This window comes from Pleurodeles waltl, chromosome 1_2 (assembly GCF_031143425.1).
Source record: "Pleurodeles waltl isolate 20211129_DDA chromosome 1_2, aPleWal1.hap1.20221129, whole genome shotgun sequence".
NCBI classification, from domain to species: Eukaryota; Metazoa; Chordata; class Amphibia; order Caudata; family Salamandridae; genus Pleurodeles; species Pleurodeles waltl.
In genome coordinates, this window is record NC_090437.1 from 961506555 (window position 1) to 961533457 (window position 26903).

A 26903-nucleotide genomic window follows, 5' to 3' on the forward strand; every position below is an offset into this window, starting at 1 on the left:
CGACTTGCGCCATTTATTTTCGACGCCCATCCCCCATCAACATGACTCCTATCATTGTAAAGATAGGAGTCATGCCCCCTTGCCCAATGGCCATGCCCAAGGGACTTCTGTCCCCTGGGCATGGTCATTGGGCATAGTGGCATGTAGGGGGGCACAAATCAGGCCCCCCTATGCCAAAAAAAATTATTTAAAAAAAATAAAAAAATACTTACCTGAATGTCCCTGGGGTGGGTCCCTCCAGCCTTGGGTGTCCTCCTGGGGTGGGCAAGGGTGGCAGGGGGGTCCCTGGGGGCAGGGGAGGGCACTCTGGGCTCATTTTGAGCCCACTTGTCCCTTAACGCCATGCCTGACCCAGGCGTTAAAAAGCGGCGCAAATGCGCCGTTTTTAGCCACGCCCACTCCCGGGCGTCTCTTTTGCCCGGGAGTATAAATACCACGTAAAGGCCTGGGAGTCATTTTTTAGACGGGAACGCCTCCCTTGCATATCATTAACGCAAGGAAGGGGTTCACGCTAAAAAATGACGCACATTCCGGGAACTTTGGCGCTATTCGCCTCTAACGCCATAGTATAAATATGGCGTTAGTTGGCGTTAGTTTAGCGTCGAATTTGCGTCGAATAAAACGACGCAAATTCGGCGCAAACGGAGTATAAATACGGCCCATAATTGCTTATATCAGTGGTTCCCAAACTTTTTCGATCCCCGGCTCCTTTGACCTATTGGCCGTGTTGGCCACGGCTCCCCATTATGTTACTTTTTTTTGGCGGGTGGGGGAACGTAATCCCAGCCTGTACCTGTACCTACACTATTTACAGTTTGACTTCTTAATTCTCTCGTTCAGGTTCCTGAAAACCATTTATTTTAAACTATTTCTTTTCTTTTGTCATAGGGATATTATTAATGGTACTCTGGCGCCCTCCGCTGGTCACAATAATTAATGCAGGGGGTTTTGTTTCCAAAACCACGGTGAAAAGCTACCGATTAAAAGCACCTCCGAGTGGTTTCCAGACTGTGTGCGGCGCCCCTGGCTAATTTTGACGGCGCACCAAGGAGCCGCGGCGCACAGTTTGGGAACCACTGGCTTATAGAATAAAAAGAGAAAGGAGTATCATTTCCTCACATATCATAGAAGCACCCTAAAGTCTTGGGCAATCACTTCCTGTCAAGGTCTAAGCTCAAATGTCATGATGATGTCACTTTCTGTGATGTTATTAAGGTCTTAGGTGTGTGATGTTTCTTCAGCTACCCCTGCCGCTTTGGTGAATTAACATCCATGTATGTTTAATAGTCCTGGCAGTGAAAAACTCCTAAAATAATTTTCACTGTTGTAAGGCTTGTCTCCCTCCTTAGTTAACCTTGGGTTACCTTCTCACATTTAATAAGTGCTAACTTTGGATTGAAAGCATATAGAGGTATGCATTTATAATAGTAATTTAAAGGCCTCTTTAATAGTAAAGTCAGATCTTAGATCACAATTCTGAAAATGACACTTTTAGAAAATTAGCATTTTCTTGTCCCAACCATCCGTACCTTCTGTTGTATCCTGGATCACAGACTGTGAATCGCTCTTCTGTTGAAGTTTGTGTCTTGCTTCTAGACAGCAACACAAAAGGGGTTTAAGTGTGGCAAGATGTCTGGGGAGAGGCTTGCTCGACCCAGTCCCACCTACACGTCAAAGGGTTTTGCCTCTTGTACACACTGAAAAACCTGACACCATGTCTGCCCTGACTTTTATCACCTGTAGAGAGCTTGGAACATTGACAAGGGAAGAGACAGAACTTTCCTGAAATAGATGTGGGGGTGGGACACTGTGTCCTACAACAAAAAGGCTGGCACCAGGTAGGCTTTGGACTTCCAGAGCCACTCATCAGAACACTCCTGGACCCGTGGACGTTATAGTATAAGGACTGCCCTGCTGCCAGATGACTATCTGCTTGAACTACTGTCTTGATGTCTGAGAAGGAAGACTGAATCTGCTTGCCTTTATCCCAGGCTATCCAGCGTGACTCCAAGGGTGAGTTGTATGACCGCCTGTGTGAGCAACAGTGATGCAACTAGCTTCAAAGGCCTCCCTGTAATTGCCCAGCTGACCTACTGAAACTGGACCTGCCATGACCTGCATCTGGCCCTACCTGAGCCTTGCTGGAGTGGGCCTTGATCCTCAAGAGGTACCCCAGATCTTGGATCCTTAGTTGGCATCAGAGGGTACTCACCCTAATGAAAAGGTGAAAATCCTGAAGTTTGGGCTCTTTGCGGCCTGAGAACTGGCTTGTTCTCACCAAGACTCTGCTGCCTGTGATGACCACCATTTCGAAGTTTCGGTAAGACTTGCTCTTCAGTCCAGCTGTCCATAGCAACCATCAACACGAGACCTGCACTTCTTGCTACAGCAACAACAGCCCATGATGACCAATAATGCAAAGCTACACTAATGACCATCCACGATGCCCAACTGGCTTTTCGCACAACAGTGAAGACCAACCATGACGCCTGACCTGCGTTTCGCTCTACAGGGACAACCATCCACAATGGTCAGCCTCCTCCTTGTGGCATATTCCAATGCGAAAGAAACACTTTGCGCTGGACTTGGAAGGTAACATTTCAGCAGGACTAACCTGGTATAAGTATCCGAGCCATGCTCTACCACAATTGGCCTGAACTTGTGATTTTCCCCGATCTAGAGTGACAGGATGACCGCGCATGGTGCTTTGTGCATTTAGGCGCTATTTTCACAAAAAACTTTAAAATTGAGTTTCTCCAATTCTCCTCAATGGATTTGTGTTCTTCTGGAATTCTTTAATTATTACAAAATACACTATTGTTCTAAATTGGTGTGGGATAGTTCTTCTATTGTCCTTTCACTTCATTACTCCTTTTGTGCTGCATTAGTACTCATTGCCTCTAAGTTAAGCGTGACTGCGTTTGTGCCAAGCTACCAGAGGGTTAATGTTACAAATGGCGTCTCTAGTTGGCAGAGGTATACACCCTTGTCCAAATAAGGACCACAATCCTAGTCAGGGTAAGTCACACACAGGCTTAACTTAGAAAGCAATGTGTAAAGTATTTGTGCAATAAATCATGCAATAACACAGTGAGAACTCCACAAAAATACACCACACAGGTTTAGAATAGTATAAGATACCTATCTGATTAAATTAAGGTCAAAACCATCAAGATTCAATAAGCACAATTTGAGATATCACTTTTGCAAGTTTAAAAAGAGTCTTAAATCTTAGAAATCAACACTTTGCACAAAGTACCTGGTTTGCATTAAAATTATCACGCTCAGAGACCTCAGAGGAGGAGATGCGTGGCTAAATAAGGTGTGCATCAGATTTCCCGATGCGGCACAGACAATGCGTCGCTTCTTTCTATGCTGCAAGAGGATTTGCGTTGATTTCCAGCGTGCAGTCTTGGGTCCTCACTGCGATGCAGTGTTCTTTTGGCACCCAGGGACGATGCAGGGAAAATCCTGGGCTTGCGGGAAGAAGTCACAGGTGTTGTGTCAATCTGGTAGGCGATGCGTTGGATTTTCTGTCGCATGGCAGGCACTGCATCGATTCTTCAATCAGGAAGTTGGGCTGCGTCGTTCTGGCTCAGCTGTGCGTCAATCCGGTAGGGCCGTGTGTCAAATTTCTTGTCACAACGCAGGCTCTGCATCGATCTTCGCTCAGGAAGTTGGCCTGCATTGTTCCGGTTCAGCTGTTCAGCGATTGCTTGTCACAGGGCAGGCTATGCATCGTTTCAGGCAGGCTGTGCGTTGATTTTCGGTGCACAAGGAATTCCCTTGAAGAGATTACTTTTTTGGCTCTGAGACTTCAGAAAACAGGAGGCACATTCAATATAAGCCCTTCGAGAGCACTTATCAGCAAAGTCAGAGGCTAGCAAGACAGCAGGGCAACAGCAAGGCAGCATCCTTCACAGCAAAACACTCCAGGTGGATCCTTCGGGTAGACAGGCAGTTCCTCTTGACAGGTGGCAGGATCTGGTCTAGAAGTGTCTGGTTTGGTGGGGTAGAGGACCCAGTTTATATACCCCAAAATGCGTATGAAGCGGAGGAGACTTCAAAGAGTGGTTTTGAAATACACAAGGTCCCCTTTCAGTACAAGTCTGTCTGCCAGGGTCTCAGTAGGGGGTTTGGCAGTCCATTGTGTGAGGGCAGGCCACTAGCCTTTAAAATGTAAGTGTCAGGCTCTCCACCCTTCCAGCCCAGGAAGACCCTTTCAGTATGCAGGTGAATGCAGATGTGTCTGAGTGTCCTGTGTTTGTGGTTGTCTGGGTGGAATGCACAAGGGAGCTGTCAACCAGCCCAGCCCTGACATGGATTGGGGACAGGCTGTAAGGCACAGACGGATTTTAGTGCAGAGAAATGCCCACTTTCTAAAAGTGGCATTTCTAAAATAGTAATATGAAATCCAACCTCACCAATAAGCAGGATTTTCTATTACCATTCTGGCCATATTAACCTGTTCTGTGCCTTGGTCGAGGTGACCTCGTCCAAGGCTACAGTTCCCGTGTGCCTTGGACGAGGTCACCTCGTCCAAGGCACACGGGAACTTGGGGGAGCGCTAGCGCGCCCCCCGTGCACCCCCCTCCCCCCCAAGGCGGGGATGGAAGGGGAAGACATTCCCCTCCCACCCCCACCCCCCCACCCCCTCTGTGATGTCAGCGCGCGGAGGGGCTTCAAAGGGAAGGAAATGTATTTCCTTCCCTTTGAAACCCCATTAGACACCAGGGATTTTTTTTTTTCTTTTAGAAAGTGACATAAGGGAACGACCCCTTGGGCAAGGGTCGCTCCTGGGGGGGGGGGGCATTTTTCAGGAAGGCGTTTTCTGCCCCCCCTGAGGGCAGAAACCTCTAGGCACCAAGGATCTTTTTTTTTGTTCTTTTTTTTTTTTTTAGGTGGGGAGCGACCCCTTAGGCAAGGGTAGCTCCCCTAGGGGGCAAATTATAATTAGGCCATTTCTGCCCCCCTTGGGGGCAGATTGGCCTAGTTTGATGAGGCCAATCTGCCCCCAAGGGGGGCAGAAACCTCTAGACACCAGGGAGTTTTTTCTTTGCGTGAATTTCACACAAGGGGAGCGACCCCTTAGGCAAGGGTCGCTCCCTGGGGGGCAAATTTATTTTAGGCCATTTCTGCCCCCCCTGACATTCTGTGTCCACGTTGCGCTTTGGGGCATTTCCTGTCGCGGGCGCTAGGCCTACCCACACAAGTGAGGTATCATTTTTATCGGGAGACTTGGGGGAACGCTGGGTGGAAAGAAATTTGTGGCTCCTCTCAGATTCCAGAACTTTCTGCCACAGAAATGTGAGGAACGTGTTTTTTTAGCTAAATTTTGAGGTTTGCAAAGGATTCTGGGTAACAGAACCTGGTCAGAGCCCCACAAGTCACCCCATCTTGGATTCCCCTAGGTCTCTAGTTTTAAGAAATGCACAGGTTTGGTAGGTTTCCCTAGGTGCCGGCTGAGCTAGAGGCCAAAATCTTCAGGTAGGCACTTTGCAAAAAACTCCTCTGTTTTCTTTCAAAAAAATGGGATGTGTCCACGTTGCGTTTTGGGGCGTTTCCTGTCACGGGCGCTAGGCCTTCCCACACAAGTGAGGTATCGTTTTTATCGGGAGACTTGGGGAAACATAGATTAGCAAAACAAGCGTTATTGCCCCTTGTCTTTCTCTACATTTTTTCCTTCCAAATATAGGAGAGTGTGTAAAAAAGACATCTATTTGAGAAATGCCCTGTAATTCACATGCTAGTATGGTCACCCCGGAATTCAGAGATGTGCAAATAACCACTGCTCCTCAACACCTTATCTTGTGCCCTTTTTGGAAATACAAAGGTTTTCTTGATAGCTATTTTTTACTCTATATATTTCAGCAAATGAATTGCTGTATACCCGGTATAGAATGAAAACGCACTGCAGGGTGCAGCTCATTTATTGGCTCTGGGTACCTAGGGTTCTTGATGAACCTACAAGCCCTATATATCTCCGCAACCAGAGGAGTCCAGCAGACATAACGGTATATGTTTTCGATAATCTGACATTTCAGGGAAAAGTTACAGAGTAAAACGTAGAGAAAAATTGATGTTTTTTTCACCTCAATTTCAATATTTTTCTTTTTCAGTTGTTATTTTCTGTAGGAAACCCTTGCAGGATCTACACAAATGACACCTTGCTGAATTCAGAATTTTGTCTACTTTTCAGAAATGTTTAGGTTTCTGGGATCCAGCATAGGTTTCATGCCCATTTCTGTCACTGACTGGAAGGAGGCTGAAAGCACAAAAAATTGCAAAAATGGGGTATGTCCCAGTAAAATGCCAAAATTGTGTTGAAAAATTGGGCTTTCTGATTCAAGTCTGCCTGTTCCTGAAAACTGGGAAGCTGATGAGTTTAGCACCGCAAATCCTTTGTTGATGCCATTTTCAGGGGAAAAACCACAAGCCTTCTTCTTCAGCCACTTTTTCCAATTTTTTGTTAAATAAACAAAATTTTCACTGTATTTTGGCTAATTTCTTGGCCTCCTTCAGGGGAACTCACAAAGTCTGGGTACCTCTAGAATCCCTAGGATGTTGGAAAAAAAGGATGCAAATTTGGCTTGGTTAGCTTATGTGGACAAAAAGTTATGAGGGCCTAAGCGCGAACTGCCCCAAATAGGCAAAAAAAGGCCTTGCACAGGCGGGGGAAAAGGCCTGCCAGCGAAGGGGTTAAACATGACCTGTTTACCCCTTTCTGATCAGAATTTACCACTCAACCAGTATGTGAGGGCAGACCTAATGCTAGCTTATGAAAGGAACAGGCCCCACAGTAGTGGAAAACGAATTTAGGAGTTTTCCACTACCAGGACATATAAAACACATATGTTTATGTCCTGCATTTTATCTACATAGCGCCCTGCACCTATGGGTTACCTAGGGCCTCCCTTAGGGATGACTTATATGTAGTAAGGGGAGTTTAAGGTTTGTCAAGTTCTTTTAAATGCCAAGTCGAAGTGGCAGTGAAACTGCACACAGAGGCCTTGCAATTGAAGGCCTGAGACATGGTTAAGGGGTTACTTATGTGGGTGGCACAACCAGTGCTGCAGGCCCACTAGTAGTATTCAAGTTACAGACCCTGGGCACATGTAGTGCACTTTATGGATCAAATCTGTTTATTGTTTCAAAATACCAACATAAAGAATATAAGACATCGTAATAAAACAAATACAGTACAGCATATCTAGTCCAAATACATATAAACAGTCCTTAGGGATCGTCTTCTATGTAATCATATCTGAGGGGGCCACCCCCTCGGTTCTTCCTTGCAATCCCATGTACAACTGGATCACTCGCAATGGTCTCCTGCCTTAAATAAGTGAACTTCTAACATGGTAAAACAAAACATAAGACACCAACACTGCTTCCTTTGATATGCCCCATCATCCATCAGTCTCTACATTCCGCCATCCCACTCCCCTGCATAGCCCCAGTTCTCCCGAAGATCCCTCCGGAAGACACATTCCAGAGAATCAGCTCAGCCCCAGAACTCTCAGGTAAGCCGGGCATGTCAATTCAGTGAACTCTGTGGATAAGATCTGCAAGAACGGTCCCCATAAGTCCCTCAGGTCCCCCACCTGCTGTTGAGAGGCCAGAGTGAGCTTCTCCATTGCCAAGATAAACCGCAGCTTCTGCAGCCATGACATGTATGTTGGAATCCTGTCTGAGCCCCATAACGCTAAAATCAGCTGCACCTCTGCATTTAGGGCCAGGGTTATTTGCCGGCGTTTTAATGATCTCAGATGAAAGGTGAGCAGGTTGGGCAGACCGAGTAAGATATACGCTGGAAACCTAGGGATCTTAGTAGCAAACACAGTATACGTAGCATCTATAATGCTCTCCCAGTATCTATGTAGCTTGGGGCAATGCCAGAGTAAGTGCACAAGTGTACCCCTGCCTCCACACCCTCTCCAGCAAAGACTAGACTTAATGGGATCCCATGTGTGTATCCTTGCTGGGGTGTAGTACCAATATGAGGCAACCTTATATGCTGTCTCCGTGCCTGCCGCATTATAGGCCGTGTGGTGTATCCTATAGAAGATATTATCCCACTCTTCATCCAAAAGCTCCCTTTCCAGCTCACTCTCCCATTGCAACTGTCCCTTAGATTTAGGCGGGCGCCCCTCCCCCTGCAATAGCTTATAAAGCTCTGAAATTACTCATTTATCATCCTTTTTCAGCAAAAGCCATTTCTCAAATGGCGTCAGCGGCCTATCTATTAGTGCTCTATTGACCGGCAGCAAGGCCCAGTGCCGTATCTGATAGTACATCATCCTATCCGCCTCGTCAAACCGTATGTATCTCTCATCTGGTCGAAAGGAATCACTCCTTGCTCATCAAAAAGACTCCCCACCCTTTTACAGCCCCGTCGTGCCGACGTCGCAGCGCTTCCAGCTGTAACCCCAGTACAAAGTCCGGATTCGCACCTATGGGGGTCATCGGAGACGGAAACGACGTCAGCCCCAGACGACCGCCCACTGCGTCCTATACACGTAACGTTGCTCCCGTGATCGGGGAGGAGTAAAGTCCTACCGCCCTGTGCCGGCGTCGTAACCAGGGTTCCTTCCAGATATGGGATCCCGCCCCCCCTGGTCCATAAAGCACCAGTGTTTCTCAGTGAGCGAGCAACTCTACTCTACTCCAACAAGAAGCGAAGCTGCGTTGCCTGAAAATATCACAAGAGGCAGGGCACCGCCAACCCTCCCTCTCCTTTAGGTCGATATAAAACCCGTCGCAGAAGGCGCGCCGGGCAACCCTCCCAGATAAACCTCAGAACCGCTGCTTGAAGAGTCGCGAGTGTCTGAGGAGGAGGGGTCAGGAGAAGCGCCTGGAACACATACAGCACCCGCGGCAAGATTGTCATCTTCACTGCCGCCACCCTGCCCAGCCAGGACAGCTTGAGCCTATCCCAGGCCTCTAGATCTCGCTGCACCTAGCGAACCAGCTTCGTGTAGTTCAAGCTTGCCATTTTTGTAACAGAAGGTGCCAGGTCGATCCCTAAGTAAGAAAGCCGCGAGGATGACCAGATAAAGGGGTACCGGGCCCTCAGATCCCTTTTGTGCTCCCCACTGCTAAACCGACTAAGGACCTGTCAGACCCGGCCGAACTCGTCAAGAATCCCCATAAGCGCAGGCAGCGAGGTTGCGGGCTCTGCCAGCATAAGGATCACATCATCTGCATACAAAGTGATGAGATGAGTATCGCCTCCGAATTTCACGCCAGTAATCAGAGGGCTGTCTCGCTGCGCCAAAGGTTCCATGTAAAGCGCAAATAAGAGAGGAGAAAGCGGGCACCCCTGCTGGGTCCCTCGTCTGATTGGGAACGGCAGTGAGAGCGTACCGTTGACGCGGACAGAAGCGCTAGGAGACTGGTATATACAGCGGATCCAGGTCACAAAAACCGGTCCCAGCCCGAAATGCTCCAGCACCTTAAAAAGATATGGCCAGTGGACCCTATCAAACGATTTCTCCGCGTCTGTTTTGTATAGCAAATGAAGCAACCGCTTTGTATTATCGCTGCACTGTCTGTGCGAAATAAAACCTGCCTGATCCGGATCAATAAGCCCTAGCATATAGTAATTCAGGCGATGGGCCAGTATACCTGTGAATAGTTTGGCATCTATATTCAAAAGTGAGATCGGCCTATAGGAAGCGCATTCCTCCGGCTCCTTTCCCGGCTTAGGTATAACTTCAATAGTGGCATCTAGCATACTGGTCGTTAAAGTTCCCGTCGTTCGGAAGGAGTTGAAGAGCCGAACCAAAAGCGGCACGAGTTCCACGCAAAAAGTCTTACAGAAAAGTGCTGTAAAGCCATCTGGGCCCGGGGACTTCCCCAACTGCAAGCGTGAGATCGCTGATGCAACCTCCTCCGCCCTTAAGGGTTGGTCTAGAGAAGATGCCTCCCTCTCACCCAGAGGAGTGATTGCTATACCCTCCAGAAATGCATCCGGAGCCACATCCCTCTGCTCGTCCGCCATATACAGCCCTTTATAAAACTCCGCAAACGCCTCTGCTATTTGATCGCTCGTTCGAGCTTCCGCACCTGAAGGGGAACGAACCAGCTTTATTCCTCGACGCTGCCTGCTGCGCCCGTAACCAGTGTGCCAGAAGTTTTCCGCATCTATTGCTCCCGATGTAATACTTATGTTTGAGACGTGTGATCGCATATTCCTCTCTGTCCCAGTCTAGCCGTTTCAGCTGTTGCCTCACCTTCTCCAACTCCCGCCAGATTCTGGGCGCACCCGTGGCTTTATGGGAGCGCTCCAAAACCACTACTCTCTGTTCCACTTCCAGGCTTGTCTCCCTCCTTGCTTTTTATCCCTAGCGGACAGTGCCATTACCTCCCCTTGATCTCGGCCTTCAGGGCCTCCCACAGCGTCCCGGTACAAGTGTTCCCGTCATCATTGAAATTAAGGTAGTCTGTGATTGCACATCGGATCGCTTCCACCGTTGCCCTATTCTGAAGCATCGAGTCCCTGAAGTGCCAACCCGAGGTACCCACCCGTCTCTGATCTATAGTAACCTCTACTGTGATAGGTGCGTGGTCAGTTAAGGCCAGAGGCTCAATCGTGGTCTCCCTGACACGGGAGAGGAGTTCCTGCGATGCCAGGAATAGATCAAGGCGTGCATATGTCTTAGTCGCCACAGAGTAAAAGGAATAGTCCCTAAGCGTAGGGTGTGCCCTCCTCCAGCCTCTTAGTCGGACTATTGAGCCCATGAACATTCAAACTTATACATTTAATAGTCATGCATCAGAAGGAGAAAAGCAGTAAAGAGGGGAGGGACCCCATGGGGGGCCACATCCTAGAACAGGCTATCAGCCACTTCGGATAACAGGGCCATATCCCTACTCGCTCCAATAAGCAGTGACTCAGGGAAGCCCAGTAACATACAACCAGTGTGCACAACAGGTGCTCACAACAACATAGTCCTCGCACACACATCTCCATCGAGGTAAAGTTTCAACAGGGCTGTAGAACTTCTCAAGTTCGTAAGGCCAGGTCCAATGACCCCACCACCCGGGCCCCTCTTAAGCGGCCACAAAGGCCTGAAATGATGCGACCCACAGCAGATCAGCTCTCCCCAGGCGCCGCTCACTCAAGTCTTCGTCCTGGCAGCCACACTGCTCAATACTGACTCCTGTTCCGACCTTTGTTCCAAAGCTGTAGGGCGCTGCTGCTTTTTTCTTCTCTCCTTCCGACGCCACCGTGGGGGATCCCCGTCAGACAAGCCCCCTTTGGCTCCCGGGGCCTGGCTAACACCCTCTGGGCGCAAAATCCAATTTGCCTCTGCTACAGTCCTCACCTGTCGGAGCTGATCCTCCCATCGGAAGACAAGGCGGAACGGGTGACCCCATGAGTAGGTCCCATCATGTGCTCGCAGATGCTCTGTAATGGGCCTGAATTCCCGCCAACGCTGCAGGGTCCGCGCCGAGAGGTCCTGAAACAGCTGGAGCGCATGGCCTCTAAAATGGACCTGCGGAAGGTTGCGGGACCGCTGCAAGATGCTTTCCTTAAGCCCGTAACTGTGAACACAGGCTAAAATATCTGGTGGTCAGTCCCCGAACCCACCAGTGCGACCCACTCGGTGAACTCATTTCTAACGTAATCTTTCGGGTCTCCTCTAGGCCAAGTAACGAGCGAAACAGCTCTACGACGTAGTCTCCAATGTCCTCCTTCTCTGTCTCACACCCCGGCCGAACACGCGGATCAGAGAAACTGGATTTTACATTGGTGGCTACAAATAAACATAACAAAATATTCACACTTTGCCACAAACTGTCCTGTTGAGATGCAGAAATTACTATCGGAAAACCTGAACTCACCATAATCGGAAGTTATATTAAGATGTTTGTAGCGAAACTATTATTTATTTTACGCATGCTAGGAAGGCAGGAAAGATGCCCTGGACTGTGCTATAACCCTGGAGTAAGAGCAATGAACCCTTTGACGTATATTTCTATTCTACCGATGAAGTCTAGTAAAGACTTGGGTTCGGACATCTTGAACGGTATAACCATCACCAATGCAACTCACTTTTCCACCTCTCTCTTTATACCTCTCCTAGATCGTAAAGTTAACGCCCTTCTATGTCTGGTGGACGATCGCTCCCTCTCCTCATAATTTCTTCATGTTTCAGGGTACCTACCATGGAATACACTTCCCTGTTTATTCATACGGGGTATGTTACTGAGTATTGTATCGTGTACAGACTTATACCAGTATAATAACGAATTATTTTCAAAAAGAATAGCACAGATGCAGTGCACAGAGCAGCTTATGGTATACTTGAGACATTGCACTGGCAGTGTACTAGGCTTGACAACTCTTAAGTTGTTTTAGCAAACTTTTGTCATTTTATTCATATCGTAATGCTTGCACGCTCCTGTCAACTCCCGTGATTTCATGTCATATGATGTCAACGTTTATGTAACATCTCTTCCTATCAAATTTACAATGACAGTGTGACCAATTCCTGTGGGGGACTTGGATAAATCTAATAAAACAACAGTGTTACTCATTGAAGCCATTTAGCCTTTAGCATTTATTGCATAAATTCTGACGATTTTTTCAAACTTAGTCATGCCCAAGTATATAAATATTTTTTTAATTATCTCCATGTGGTACTTTGCTGTCTTAGTTTCTCTTCCTATACTGCAGCAGTGAAAGGATAAATGACATCACTTCCAATGATGTAATTGAAGTGACAAAGGGATGGTGATGTCATTTCTACTAAACGTAGAACTTTAGTGAATTGACTCTTGATGGGCTTGCCAGTTCCAGCACTGGTATCATACACATGAGGATGGCACTCCACTCTACATTAGGATGTCGATGGATCTCCAACAATGCATGGATCTGATTTAGAAGTGCCTCGGTTCAGTCAATATCAGAGACTATGATGTTGTTGTCCACCGCCAGTGTTACAATGCTACCTGCCATTCGGCTTGATATCACTCCACCTTTTATGGCCCATTGCTTCAACACCAGCTAACTCAGTCCACACATTTTGCGCCTCTTTTGAAGCAGAGCCCTCGTTTGTCCCAGAGACAAACATTTGTGAGTGACCTATATTGAATCATGCATTAAAGAAAATAGTTTTGATGAAATAATCATCGTAAATTATTTTCTGACTATGGATAATGGTGAGTCCAGCTTTTCTGATAGTATTTTATGCATCTCACCAAGCGAGTTTGTTTTGTAGCACAGTCTAAATATGTCGTTATGTTTATATGTAACTACAAATGTAACGGCCATGTATTTTATTTATCTGCTTATTTTCATACTTCCACAGCTGCCGATATTTTCAGTATTATCTCTAATTATTGTACAGCCAGCACACTAATAGTCTTATGATGGCTGTTTTAATTTTAGAAAAGTACAAACCCTGGTACGTCATGGGTGACCTTGCATAACTGATAACTGGCATTTACATTTTTAAAACATTGCCGATCTACTCTTTGATGATCTCTGCAGGAAATTCCATTTTGCCATTGCTGTATATTTGTGGATACCTAGATGTCTTGTTAGACGAAACATTTTGTTGGAAGGTAAAGGGGTTGTTACATTCTCAGATGTAGAAAATTATTCCAAACGTGTCTGTCGAGTCAAATTAATCTCCAGTGTTTCCCTAAGTAACAATTTCATAAAACACCACTTTATGAACTCTGAGAGTAGTTTAAGAAGTCAAAGTGTATGTTATACCTTTGTTAATCTTGAACTTGTTCACTGTATATTAAAATACAACGCTCTTTGCAGCATCTCATACTATGTTTTTTTTATGTTTCAGGAAATCTCTCTTTTGACTGGCAGTCAGCGCCCTGCCTCAGTTATATGCAAAACAGACGTGGAGCTCCTGGTAATAAGCAAGGCGGTATGTAAAACAAGGAAAAGTTTCACAAGGATAGTTGATCTAATGAATCATTGGTAAATCCCATAGGTCTACTTTTTATAAGGGGGATTGTTTGCTAATAGTTGAGGTACTTTGTTAGTAGTGCCTTCAGCTGTCCTAGAAATCAAATCCCATAATCAAACAACATCTTTGATTACACCAATATGGAAGTTAGGAGTAGGGTCGTTTTGCTCAACATACTGTAATAGCAGTTCAGCTGTATCCTCAAAGAAGAGTTTTCTGAAAAGGATTCATGTGATAACGTTTAGGTTGCAAGCAGTGAACATAAAAGGGGTATACAGCACAATACTGCACAATATTGCAGGGTAGGTACTTTTGACAAAGGATCAGTATAATCATTACATCTTTAAAACAAGCCAATGTGCAAGCATGTCTTTACTTTTTGACAACAAATTTAAATCCAAAAACAGTTTATCATAATACTGGAGAAGAATAAATGAATTTGCAAGGCCAGTTAGCAAATAATATTATGTCTTCATGACAGTCTAAGGCACCCAAACAGTACACACTTCCTAAACGATAAATGGTAAAAAACTAGTAATTGTCTCAACAGGGTAAATACATCAAACAACACACACAGACCATGGATTAAAAGCTACATGTCATGTTGCTCATGCAGTGTAACAAATAGGCCACTTGCCCAATCACCAAAACTAGGGGGACACAAATGGGACTCTGTATTCATCCATTGTTTGCCACGACCATCATGGACAGCCCACCCAAACAATTGCAAGCCATGAGAAACACATGCAAGACAATAGCTAAAAGATGCTGATCAAAAACCTACTCTCTCTATATACATCTTTTTGTAGTTTTTTGAAGACTTGTGAGTCATCAATAGCTAAAGCTGTCTGTGGCCAGATCCTAAAATAGCACAGACCCTTGTTCAGTATAACAGTGAAACAGAGGCCCCCATTATGAGTCTTGCGGTCAACAGACCACCAGACAGTGCAGACAGTCTGCATTTCGAGGGTGCTGGTGCCCCCTGCGGGTGACAGCATTGCCACTGGCTTGGTTACGAGCCAACGAGAATGCTTCTGCCATTTTCCCACTGGGCTGACTGGCAGGAACCTTGGAGCCTATTTCTCACTTATTTTTCTCACTTCTTCCCCATGGACTGGGTTACACCAGGCTTGCGACTCAAGCAATTCTCCTGGGTCCTATCCTTTTCATAGAGGCACATAGCCATCAGTGTCACATTACATTCTGGGTGCAGGATAAAGCTGTTCCTGACAGTAGTTTGAAGAGTGGCTTCATTTTGAAAATTACAAAGGCACTACTTGTGACTAGTGTACTGGCTATCATACCAGGACCTGTCTGACAGCTCCTTGAAGATTTTCATTTTGACCAGATCCACATGGACCAAGTCATAGTGCCTTTCTGAAGGTGGAGCTGTGAGTTTTCTGTGGACCGGACTAAGTTGGATGCTGTGCTGCAGCTGTGCTGCTCAGCCTTAACAGCCCTTGCTTGCATGGTCCCAAGCCAAAAGACTATATAGACCTGTCACAGAGCACCAAGAATCCCTTTTTACCCCTCACCAGATACTAGAGGACTTATTCCCAAAACCCATATGTACAGTTTCATATGAGATCCGTAGTGACTGCTGAGCACACTCCCCCCATGCCAACATTTGCTTTATTTCATCTTTTTGGACCCATACCTCTTCACCTTGCCTTTTTCACAGTATTCGCTTTCCTCTAACTGGTATAATGTGAGGAATTATCCAATCACCACACTAAGGGGCATATTTACATGGAACTGGTGCAGCGTCTTGCCAAAATTGGCAGAGCTGCACTGCATCAGTTCTGAAGCGCAGGGATGCACCGTATTTACAAAAATAAGGCACATCCCCTGTTTCCCTTAGCACTGGATCTAAACTTAGCTGCCAGCACCAACGCAGGCATCCTTGCACCATATTGCAAGGGTGTCTGCATTGAAGGGAATGATTGTTTATGTGCAGATCATTAAGGAGATGTGAAAAGCTTATAAGCAGACATATTTTTGGCAGGAGGATCAGTGTACAGAGTCACTGCCATGGGATATCATTGGTCTTTTAAATCAGCATTCAGAGGTTGATTGTGGACAGCACAGTCAAAGGTTTTGGTGGACAGACGGTATATTCAGATCCCACCTCATAATACATCATTAGCCGATTGTTTTGTGACAAAATCATTCTTGGCTAATTTGAATAATATATGAAGATCACATTTGTTGAGAAAAGCGTATCAGTGGTCATAATGTTTGGCAGGAAGCTCAGTAATCGGATTGCCTCTTACAGGATAACATTGGTTTTGTTTCCACTCAGGGATGAAATGTGATCCGTCTTGTTTGTGATCACGTGATTATAAACAACAAAGTGATTGCAATCATGGTAATTGTTAGAAATGGGGTCTTTGGTTGGCAGTCAGGTTACCCCCTGTCCAAGCAAGGACCCACACTCTAGTCAGGGTAAAGGAGAATCACACTTAGATAACCCCCACTCACCTCCTTGGTAGTTTGGCATGAGCAGGTAGGCTTAACTTCAGAGACAATGTGAAAACTATTTGTACCAATACACACAGTGATACAACATATGAATTTTTAAATATTAAACTAAAAAATAGTGCTTAGAAACACAAAGGGGCATATTTATACTCTGTTTGCACCGAATTAGTGTCATTTTGTTTTACTCTAATTCGGTGCAAAACTAACTCCATATTTATACTTTGGTGCTAGACCCCTCTAGCGCCAACTTTATGGAGTTAAAGTCATTTTTTGAAAGTGGAGACCTACCTTCCCTTAATGAGATGCAAGGTAGGTGTTCCCGTGCAAAAAATGACCCTATGGCCTCAACGCCATATTTAGGGGCATATTTATACTCTGCGGCATATTTATTTATACTCTGTTTACACCAAATTAGCGTCCTTTTTTTTACTCTAATTTGGTGCAAATCTAACTCCATATTTATACTTTGGTGCTAGACCCATCTAGCACCAAGGCCCTGATTTATATTTTTTTTGCGCCGCATTAACGTCATTTTTTGAAACAAAAGTGGCGCAAACGTACAAAATATTGGCCCTTATTTATACTTTTTGCTGCAAAACTGCACTAACTCAGTTTTGCACCAAAAAGTTTAGCACCGGCTTGCACCATTTCTGTACACCAGCTGGTCACCATATTTATGGAATGGTGCAAGCCGGTGCAAAGGGTAGGCTAGAGTAAAAAAAAATGACTTTAGTCGGGTGGGGCTGGCAGTATAGAAGAAGAGGGTTTAGCACCAAAAAATGACTTTAGGCAGGTTAGAGTAAAAGAAAATGACTCTAACCAGATTAGCGTCATTTTATGGTGCTAAACCTACCATGCCACAAGACTCCTGCCTCAGAAAAGGCAGGAGTCATGCCCACCACCCCAATGGCCAGCACAGAGGACAGGGGTCCCCTGGGCATGGCCATTACACCCTGTGCCATGTATGGGGGCCCATTTCAGGGCCCCCTATGGCACTTAAAAAATAAAATGCAATCTTACCTGTACTTACATGGGATGGGGTCCCTCATCCTCCACAGTCCCTCTGGTGTGGGTGGGGGTGCCCCTGGGGCCTAGAGAGGGCACCTGTGGGCTTATTCCTTGGTGTTCCACCATGGAAATAGGCCCACAGGGCCCGTAACGCCTGCGCAGACCCAGGCTTTAAAAAATGGGGCAAAGCAAGCTTTGCCCCATTTTTTGACCCCTCCTCCCACCCTTGCACCATTTTTGCATGGGAGTATAAATATGGAGTTAAGGTCATAGAGTCATTTTATGCACAGGAACGCCTACCTTGCATCTCATAAAGGCAAGGTAGGTTTCCACTTCCAAAAAATGACTTTAACTCCATAAATTTGGCGCTAAACAGGTCTAGCACCAAAGTATAAATATGGAGTTAGTTTTGCACTGAATTAGAGTTTAAAAAAATGACACTAATTCAGTGCAAACAGAGTATAAATATGCCCCCTAGCGTCAAAAAATGACGCTAATCTGGTCAGAATAATTTATTTTGACTCAAACCTGCCTAATGTCATTTTTTTTAAGCTAGCCTACCCTTTGCACCGGCTTGCACCATTCCATAAATATGGTGCCCAGCTGGTGCTAAGAAATGGTGCAAGCCGGTGCAAAACATTTTGGTGCAAAACTGCGTTCGTTCAGTTTTGCACCAAAAAGTATAAATAAGGCACAAAATGCTTTGATGAGATGATAACATGGCTTCATGATGAAGTCGTTCCTAACAATCTGAGGCCAATTGCACCAGGTACAGAGTCACGCAGACCCCCAGTTACAGTATCTTAGTGAAATGTGAGAACAAACCGGTGCGCGAAGTTAGGGATCCCGGCGTCGCTGTATCCAAGGTGGCGCCGGTTCCGGTGCTGCGGGGCGAGGGAGCGGAGGCGTCATGAGAAGACGTCGGGTCCTTGCTGCAGAACGGTGGAGGTCAGGCAGTGGCGGTGCGAAGAGTTGAATCCGTGCACTTCAGGCAGAGTGGATATCCGGCGGTCATAACATGGTGCAGTGACTTACATGGAGTTGCGGACTTTGCTGGTGCTGCAGCGGTGTCGGGCCTGCGAGGGTCATCACAATCCAGCGAGGACCACGGTTTCGGATGCAGGCGGTATCACGGGATTCACCAGTGGCGTCGGTTGGGAGTCGTTCTAAGTCAGTTTCCTTGGTTTTTCACCAGCTACTCCTTTCAAGGGCCCAGGGAGTGGATAGGGCACAACTTGGCAGGGCAGGAGTCTCAGCAGAGAGTCCAGGTGCTGGTAGAAGAGGTCTCTGATTGCCCTGAGCCTTCAAAACAGGGGGCAAGCTCAGTCCAAGCCATTGAAGATTCTTCTCAACCAGGAATATACCACAAAGTCCAGTCTTTGTACCCTTTCACAGGCAGAAGCTGCAACTGCAGGATAGCCCAACAAACACAGCCACAGGCAGGGGCAGCACTTCTCCTCAGCTCATCAGCTCTTCTCCTTGGCAGAGTTTCCTCTTGATTCCAGAAGTGATCTAATTTCCAGGGGTTTGGGGTCCACTACTTATACCCCTGTTTGTCTTTGAAGTAGGCAAACTTCAAAGCTACGTCTATCTTGTTTGTGAGATCCTGCCTAGCCCATCCTTTTCTCCAGCAGACAGGAGGTCAGGAAAAGGCTCACTCTCTTACTCCACCTCATCATCTGTTGCTAAGAGCATGGACAACTTAGTCTGCTCAAAGTGTGGCTTGAGACGGGTCACATGTAGGACCCTCAAGGGGTTCCTGGGAGTGCGTAAGGTCACCAGGTAGGTGACTTCGCTCTTGCGCTCCACTACCTCAAAAGGCCCAGTCCACTTGTACTGGAGCACCCTAGGCTCTACTGGCGCCATCACCCACACTTTCTGCCCAGGGTGAAACTCGACCAGAGTGGCATTCTGGTCATACCACTGCTTCATGTCTTCCTGGCTTGCTTCCAGGTTCTCTTGTGCGAGAACTCTGTAGCAGGCAGTCTGGTTTCTGAAGGCCAGCATGTAGCTAAATACATCCTGGGAAGGTTTACTGGGGGCTTTCTCTAAGCCCTCCTTCACCAGGCTCAAAGGTCCCCTAACAGGTTGGCCATACAGTAACTCAAAAGGACTAAATCCAAGCCCTTTTCAAGGCACCTCCATGTAGGTGAAAATAAGGCATGGCAAGAGGATGTCCCACTTCCACCTCAAGGGCTCTGACAGGCCCATGATCATGCCTTTTAAGGTGCGCTTGAATCTCTCAACCAGACCATTGCTCTGGGAGTGGTAAAGAGTGGTGAATGTATATGTTACCCCACACTCCTTCCACAGGGACTTCATATAAGTAGATATGAAGTTGGTACCCCTATCAGATACCACTTCATTGGGGAAACCCAGGCAGGTAATACCCCCCATCAATGCATGACCCACCACAGGGGAAGCAATTGACCTCAGAGGAATGACTTCCGGATACCGGGTGGCATGGTCCACCAAGACCAGGATGAACCTGCTGCTCATGGTGGTTTTGGGATCCAGAGGCCGCACGATGTCAATACCGACTCTTTCAAAGGGGGTAGTAACCACTGGAAAAGGTTGGAGAGGATGCCTTACATTTCCCCCTACTCTTGATACTTCCGTGACAAGTCTGGCAAGACCTTCAATGAGCATCTGAGTGCCTGCGCATTAGGGGCCAGAAAAAGCGGGTGACAAGCCATTCAAAGGTCTTGTCCTACCCCAAATGTCCAACTAAAGGCACATCATGAGCCAGACCTAGAGGGAAGGCTCTGAAGCACTGGGGTACCACCAGCACATGGGCTGACCCTGCCTCAGCAACCTTAGGCTCACTATACAGGAGGCCGTCCTCCCAATAAATCAGGTGAGATCCTGGCTCCTTGCCAGCCACCCGTTCTGCAGCCTGCTGCCGCAGACCCACTAGAGTAAGGCATGTCCTCTGTGCCTCACAGAAGGCTTCCCTGATGGGTTCCCCTTCCTGCTACTCCTGTTACAGCTCTGGGACCTCCCCCAGCTCAGCTACCTGTTCCGCTGTAGGCTCTGGGGTGTTACCCTCAAGCTCTGCCTCCTCCTGGACCCTGGGAACTTCTGGGGCTGGTTTCCCACACTCCTTGCCCTGACTCTTTTTGGCGGTCCCCTGGGCCACTATTTCAGGCTCCGGGGCTTCTGACTACCCTGCCAGTCTGCCATTGACCAGGTGGATATGCATACCCACCCCAGCAGACCCAACATCCCCATGTGTACCTTAGTGAAATGTGAGAACAAGCCGGTGCATGAAGTCGGGGATCACTGCGTCGCTGGATCCAAGGCGGCGTCGTTTCCAGTGCTGTGGGGCAAAGGAGCTGACACATCACAAGGAGGTGTTGGGTCCTAGCTGTGGAGGTGATGAGGCATCAGTGCGACGGCGGGCTGCAGCGGTGTCTGGCCTGCGAGGGTCGTCGCACTTCAGCGAGGACCACGGCTTCGGTTGCAGGCAGCTTCACGGATTTCGACAGCGGCATCGGTTGGGAGTCGTTTGAAGTCAGTTTCCTTGGTTTTTCACCTGCTTCTCCTTTCAAGGGCCCAGAGACAGGGCAGGAGTCTCAGCATAGAGTCCAGGTGCTGGTAGAAGAAGTCTTTGATGGCCCTGAGACTTCAGAACAGGGGGCAAGCTCAGTGCAATCCCTTGAAGATTCTTCTCAAGCAGAAATATACCAAAAAGTCCAGTCTTTGTCCCCTTTCACAGGCAGAAGCAGCAACTTCAGGATAGCCCAACAAAGCACAGTTACAGGCAGGGGCAGCACTTTTCCTCAGCTTATCAGCTCTTATCCTTGGCAGATGTTCCTCTTGATTCCAGAAGTGATCTAATTTCCAGAGGTTTGGGGTCCACTACTTATACCCCTTTCTGCCTTTGAAGTAGGCAAACTTCAAAGGAAATTCTCTCTTGTTTGTAAGATCCTGCCTTGCCCAGGCCGGGCCCCAGACACACACCAGGGGGTTGGAGACTGCAATGTGTGAGGGCAGGCACAGCCCCTTCAGGTGTGAGTGACCACTCCTCCCCTCCCTCCCAGCACAGATGGCTCATCAGGATATGGAGGATATACACTAGCTTCCTTTGTTTCACTGTCTAGAGGAGAGGTGAAAACTGCCCAACTGTCAAACTGACCCAGACAGGGAATCCAGAAACAGGCAGAGTCACAGAATGGTTTCTGCAAGAAAATGCCTACTTTCTAAAAGTTGCATTTTCAAACACAATCTGAAAACAAACTTTACTAAAAGATGTATTTTTAAACTGTGAGCTCAGAGACCCTAAACTCCATATTTCCACCTGCTCCCAAAGGGAATCTGCATTTTAATAACGTTTAAAGGCAGCCCCCCTGGTAACCTATGAGAAAGATAGGCCTTGCACATTGAAAACCAAATTTGGCAGTATTTCACTGTTAGGACATATAAAGCACATTAGTATATGTCCTACCTTTAACATACACTGCACCCTGCCCATGGGGCTACCTAAGGCCTACCTTAGGGGTGCCTTACATCATGAAAAGGGAATGTTTATACCTGGCAAGTGGGTATACTCGAATTGACAGGTTAAAACTGCACACACAGACCCTGCAATGGCAGGTCTGAGCCATGTTTACAGGGCTACTAATGTAGGTGGCACAACCAGTGCTGCAGGCCCACTAGTAGCATTTGATTTACAAGCCCTGGGCACGTATAGTGCACTGTACTAGGGATTTTATAGCAAATAAAATATGCTAATCATGGAAAGCCAATTACACATACATTTGACATAGAAGCATTTGCACTTTAGCACTGGATTGCAGTGCTAAAGTGCCCAGAGTATAAAAAACAGCAAAATCAAAGTCCAGCACACATCAACAACCTGGGAAACAGTGGAAAAAGTTAGGGGAGACCAGGCCAAGGATGCCAAGTCTAACAGTAATGATTTTAAATAGCATATTTGGATTATAAATTGAATACAGTGTTGATGCTTTCCTTTAACTGTTGATATTTCATGTATTTATTGTGTGGTGTGAATTCGTACTCTTTGATTACTGTTTGGTTCACTAATTACTCTGTATATATTTTACATCCAATATATGTTACATCCAAATATTTTACATGCCAAATCCATGTTCATGAGAAGCGCCCCAACCTCCGTTACCTTAGAACAAGATCAGCCTCCAGTCTCCAAATCAGGCAGTGCAGAGACACAAAGGCTGCGTCCGCTCTAATGACCTTGTTCTCACAGAGTGTTTTTATAAGGCCCATGTTATTGTCCGTGCAGACATCCTGACATGGGTATGTACCTAAGAATTAGATTGTGTGCACAAACCTGGATCAGCAATATAGCAAAATGCCTGACATGTTCAGATTCTATTATTGTCTAACGTGAAACAAAGGGACATGTTGACAATCCAACATGTACATTACTGATAATAACACTTTCATGGAATGGCAACTGATCATAAAATAAAGACATTTCTCCTAAAATGCAAGAACTGCAAGCAATACTAAAATGAATGAAACTGAAAAACAGACCACGTTTCTCTAGGTAAAGGGGCACAGGTCTGACAGCCAAAGCTAAGCTAAACTCCTGTAGCCAGGGAAACTAAAATGGATCCACCACAATTTGAGCCAAAATTTAAAGTGCCAGTTTAAAATGTCCCAGAGAGTCAAGGAGGCTTTGAAGGTCAACCTTTCAACTTGGACCACTTATCCAGCATCCTGGTTATCAGGGAAGATGACCAATCTCACCTTTGAAAAGACTAGGCATGTCTATAAATGCAAGGATATGTAAAAACTCTAGATATTTGTGTACATGTTTCTGTGTATTTGAAACTTCAAGTGCTCTAAAAATGGAGATCTTGTAGATCTGTGAACTGTGCATGTTACTTCATAACATCCTTACCAAAATCTTGCAATTCTATAATGTTAAACCAACATTTTAACATTTGTCTCTGCACTTAGTATTTTGAGTTTGGATTAGAGGTACAGCTTGTGGTCCAGAAGAAGGAGGGAACCAAGTTATGTAAATATTCCTAGCTACAACTCTATAGGGTGCCAATGACTTGTGTATGAAGGAACAGCATGGAAGAGCATGGCACAGATGTAGAGGTAAATGATGCATTTGTGAGAACATCCGTCCAGAAGCATGTCTACCATTGTAGGTTTTAAAAACTATTTGAGGGCCGGAGGTCACTGTTGGAGCAGTATTATTAGATAACTCCATGCCATTGGGATGGGCTGGAACTGTTAGAAAGATTGGTATGTTAAGGGAAAGTCCTGTCTGAAAATGAGTTGCTGAGTTCCATAAATGTAATGATAGGAGGCCCTATCACTAGAATATGTTTGAAATTGTTTTTGCAAATGATGCTTTTGTAAGCACTGTAGGTCAGCACCATTGGTCAACTCTTTGTAGAATTGGAACACTATTTCAAAATGTTTGCGACCTGGGTCCTGTGAAGCACCAGGCATGTGATACAAACTGCATTAGCATCATGCAGTACACTTGCAAAGTGTTACTTATGTGCAGCTGTATCTTATCTTATTGCAATTACTTCTTATAAGGGCATGTTTGAGAATGTGTTGGTCCTTGGATAATGTTGAGCTGGCTAATATACTTGTCTCCCTCTACCATCTCAAACAATACATCTGAGAATGGAAAAATACATACCATGGAGATATTTTGATGATTTGTTTGAGTTGCTCTGTGTCGTTGATGGGCCTTTTCCAGTCTCTTGTCTGTAGGTTGATGGGATTGGCCTTTTTACACTCCTCTCATCCCTAAGTAGGGTGCGTGGTACGAGATTACTAAGATCAATGGGAAAGGCAGTACTGTATGCAAATGTCACATTTAACCCAAGATGATTGAAGCCACCAAAGCATATTGTCTTGTAATTCTTGTAAAGAATTGTAATTTCATTTTAAAGGAGCGGGTATTAAAACCACCCCTGATCTTTTTGCTTGCATAACTGTATGTCAATTCGGTCATCCTGGTTCAGTATAAATCTCGACACATCAAAGAACATATCAGTCAGCCTGCTTTAGAGGCCATTGAGTAATGTGTTGTAGCTCAGCTGCCTTATTATGATATTCTGCTATATCTTGTAAGGGGGTTCCAATGTAGCTCAGACTAGAACTGGCCTGCCTACTTGTTCTGGTGAATTTGTGCCTCTGGTTGCTGGAACGTAGACCAAGGTCTGCACATTTTCCTTTTGATAACCCATTAGATTTGTGTAAGTGGTGCATCAACTGCTGCCCTGCTTTACACAACATTAGCAGGCTGTCTTTGATTTCAGTCTGCGGTCTGGCCCCTTTAGTGTTTCCATAGCCCAATACAGATAGGCCCATTGTGCATGCGTGGAGCCTTACCTGATTTGACCTGCTAAGTTGGCCCGGCCTCTCTCTGCTCCACTGCCGGATGTGCTCCACATTGGTGCTTGATGAGCTGCCCACTGCACCTCTCCAGAGGCATTGATTCACCAAAATGCCAAAGGTACCGGAAGTGGCATCACATACTCGTTTACAATAATGACATCACATGAAGTGACATTATCTGACACTTGATCCTAATTTTTTCCAGGAAAGCATTTCACATGACCGTAACATCACATTCACACTTTTTTACACTGCCTTACACTCATTCCTATTCATTTTCACTCACTCACTTACATTAATTCCTAATCACTTTCATACTTACTGACACTCAGGCCCAGGTTCAATAATGCTCTGCACCATGTTTGAGTCACTTTTGTGATGCAAATGTTAGCGCGGCAGACCTCATTAAGTAAACTTACAAGGGAGGCGCGTATAGGCCGATGGACCTTTTGACTGCGCTTTGAGTTGTTCCCACCATGTAACCCTGTACCAATACAAATCACTTCCAAAAACAATCAATGACATCAATAATCAATAGGAGTCAGTAAGTTCCACACACCATGACCATGACCTCTCCACCATGAATAACCACACTTTTGTGAAAAAGTTAGAATGTTTATTTCCCTTTATTAACAATGCTAATGTCAAGTAACTTAAACTCAAAATCAAATGATAAACGTACATAAACAATACCGCAAGAAAAATGTTGGGCTCCCCCTCTTATGTTTTAAAAACATTAAGGCCCATATTTATACTTTTTGACGCAAAAGTGCCTTTGTGCAATTTTGCGTTAAAAAGTATAGTGCCAGCTTGTGCCATTCCAGGACGCCAGCCGGATGGCAAATTAATGAAATGGCGCAAGGGGTGGGCTATCGTCAAAAAAATTGACGTTAGCATGGTGAGGGTGGCGGTACGGGAGAAGGGTGTTTTGCACTAAAAAATGACGTTAGGCTGGTTAGAGTAAAAAAAAAAACGAATGACTCTAACCAGCCTAGCGTCATTTCTTGAAATGAAACGATCCATACCACATGACTCCTGTCTTATTAAAGACAGGAATCATGCCCACCACCCCAATGGCCATCACAGGGGACAAGGGTCCCCTGGGCATGGCCATTGCACCCAGTTCCATGTAGGGAGCCGCATTTAAGGCCCCCCAATGGCACTTTGAAAGAAAAAGAAAAATACTTACCTCTACTTACCCTACTTACCTGGGATAGGGTCCCCATTCTGATGTGTCCCTCTGGTGTGGGTGGGGGTGTTCCTGGGGCATGGGTAGGGCACCTGTGGGCTCTTTCCATGATGTCTGACCATGGAAATGGGTCCACAGGTCCCCTAATGCCTGCCCTGACCCATGCGTTAAATAATGGCGCTAAGCAAGCTTAGTGCCATTATTGAGGTCTGCCTCCTTCCCGTGCATCATTTTTGCACGGGTCGATAAATAAGGCTCTAGGGCCTTTGAGTTGTTTTTTGGATGGGAACGCCCACCCTGCATCTCATTGACGCAAGGTGGGTTCACCCATCCAAAAAATGACTCTAACTCCAATATTTTGACGTTAGACTAGTCTAGTGACAAAATATAAATATGGAGTTAAGTTTGCGCTGAATTAGTGTAAAAAAATTACAATTATTCAGAACAAACAGAGTATAAATCTGGCCCTAAACGCCTTCTCCTCCCAAAAGAGCCGAATCATTTGAAGTCTTCTTGAAGACACTCAAAACCAGTACTAACATGATCGAAAAGGATCCCATTGCTCATTTCTCGAAGACAGAAGTGATCTAAACTAAAATCTCATTTTATTTTTCTAATGTTTGATTTTCAATCCCTTTTTGCATTAAATGTGTAGTTTCTTAACGTTGGAAATTAAACGTATTTTTTTATATTAGCCATTTATTTGTGGTGCTTCTATTGCCTGTTTAAGATGGCACTCTGAGGATGGAGGCAGGTGTGTGATATGCGCTAAGAGGAAGATTAGGAGACCTGAGATCAAATGTGGCTTGTTTTCTCTTTTATTATCATTAATTTCCTTTGAAAGGCACTCTCTGCTTCTGAGAGGCATGTAATGGAACTTCACAGAAAAGAACATTGTGTTGATTACTTAAATGGATAGTGTTATTTCT

General features: G+C 45.9%; 1 protein-coding gene across 1 annotated transcript in view; it reads left to right on the top strand.

Annotated features, from left to right (window-relative positions):
* Positions 1-26903, top strand: part of LOC138246379 (cyclic nucleotide-binding domain-containing protein 2-like) — a 1069494-nt gene that overhangs the window by 245167 nt on the left and 797424 nt on the right. Inside the window, exon 7 of the mRNA XM_069200950.1 lies at positions 13815-13898. Coding sequence (XP_069057051.1) covers positions 13815-13898 — 84 coding nt within the window. The remainder of the gene's footprint in view (positions 1-13814; positions 13899-26903) is intronic.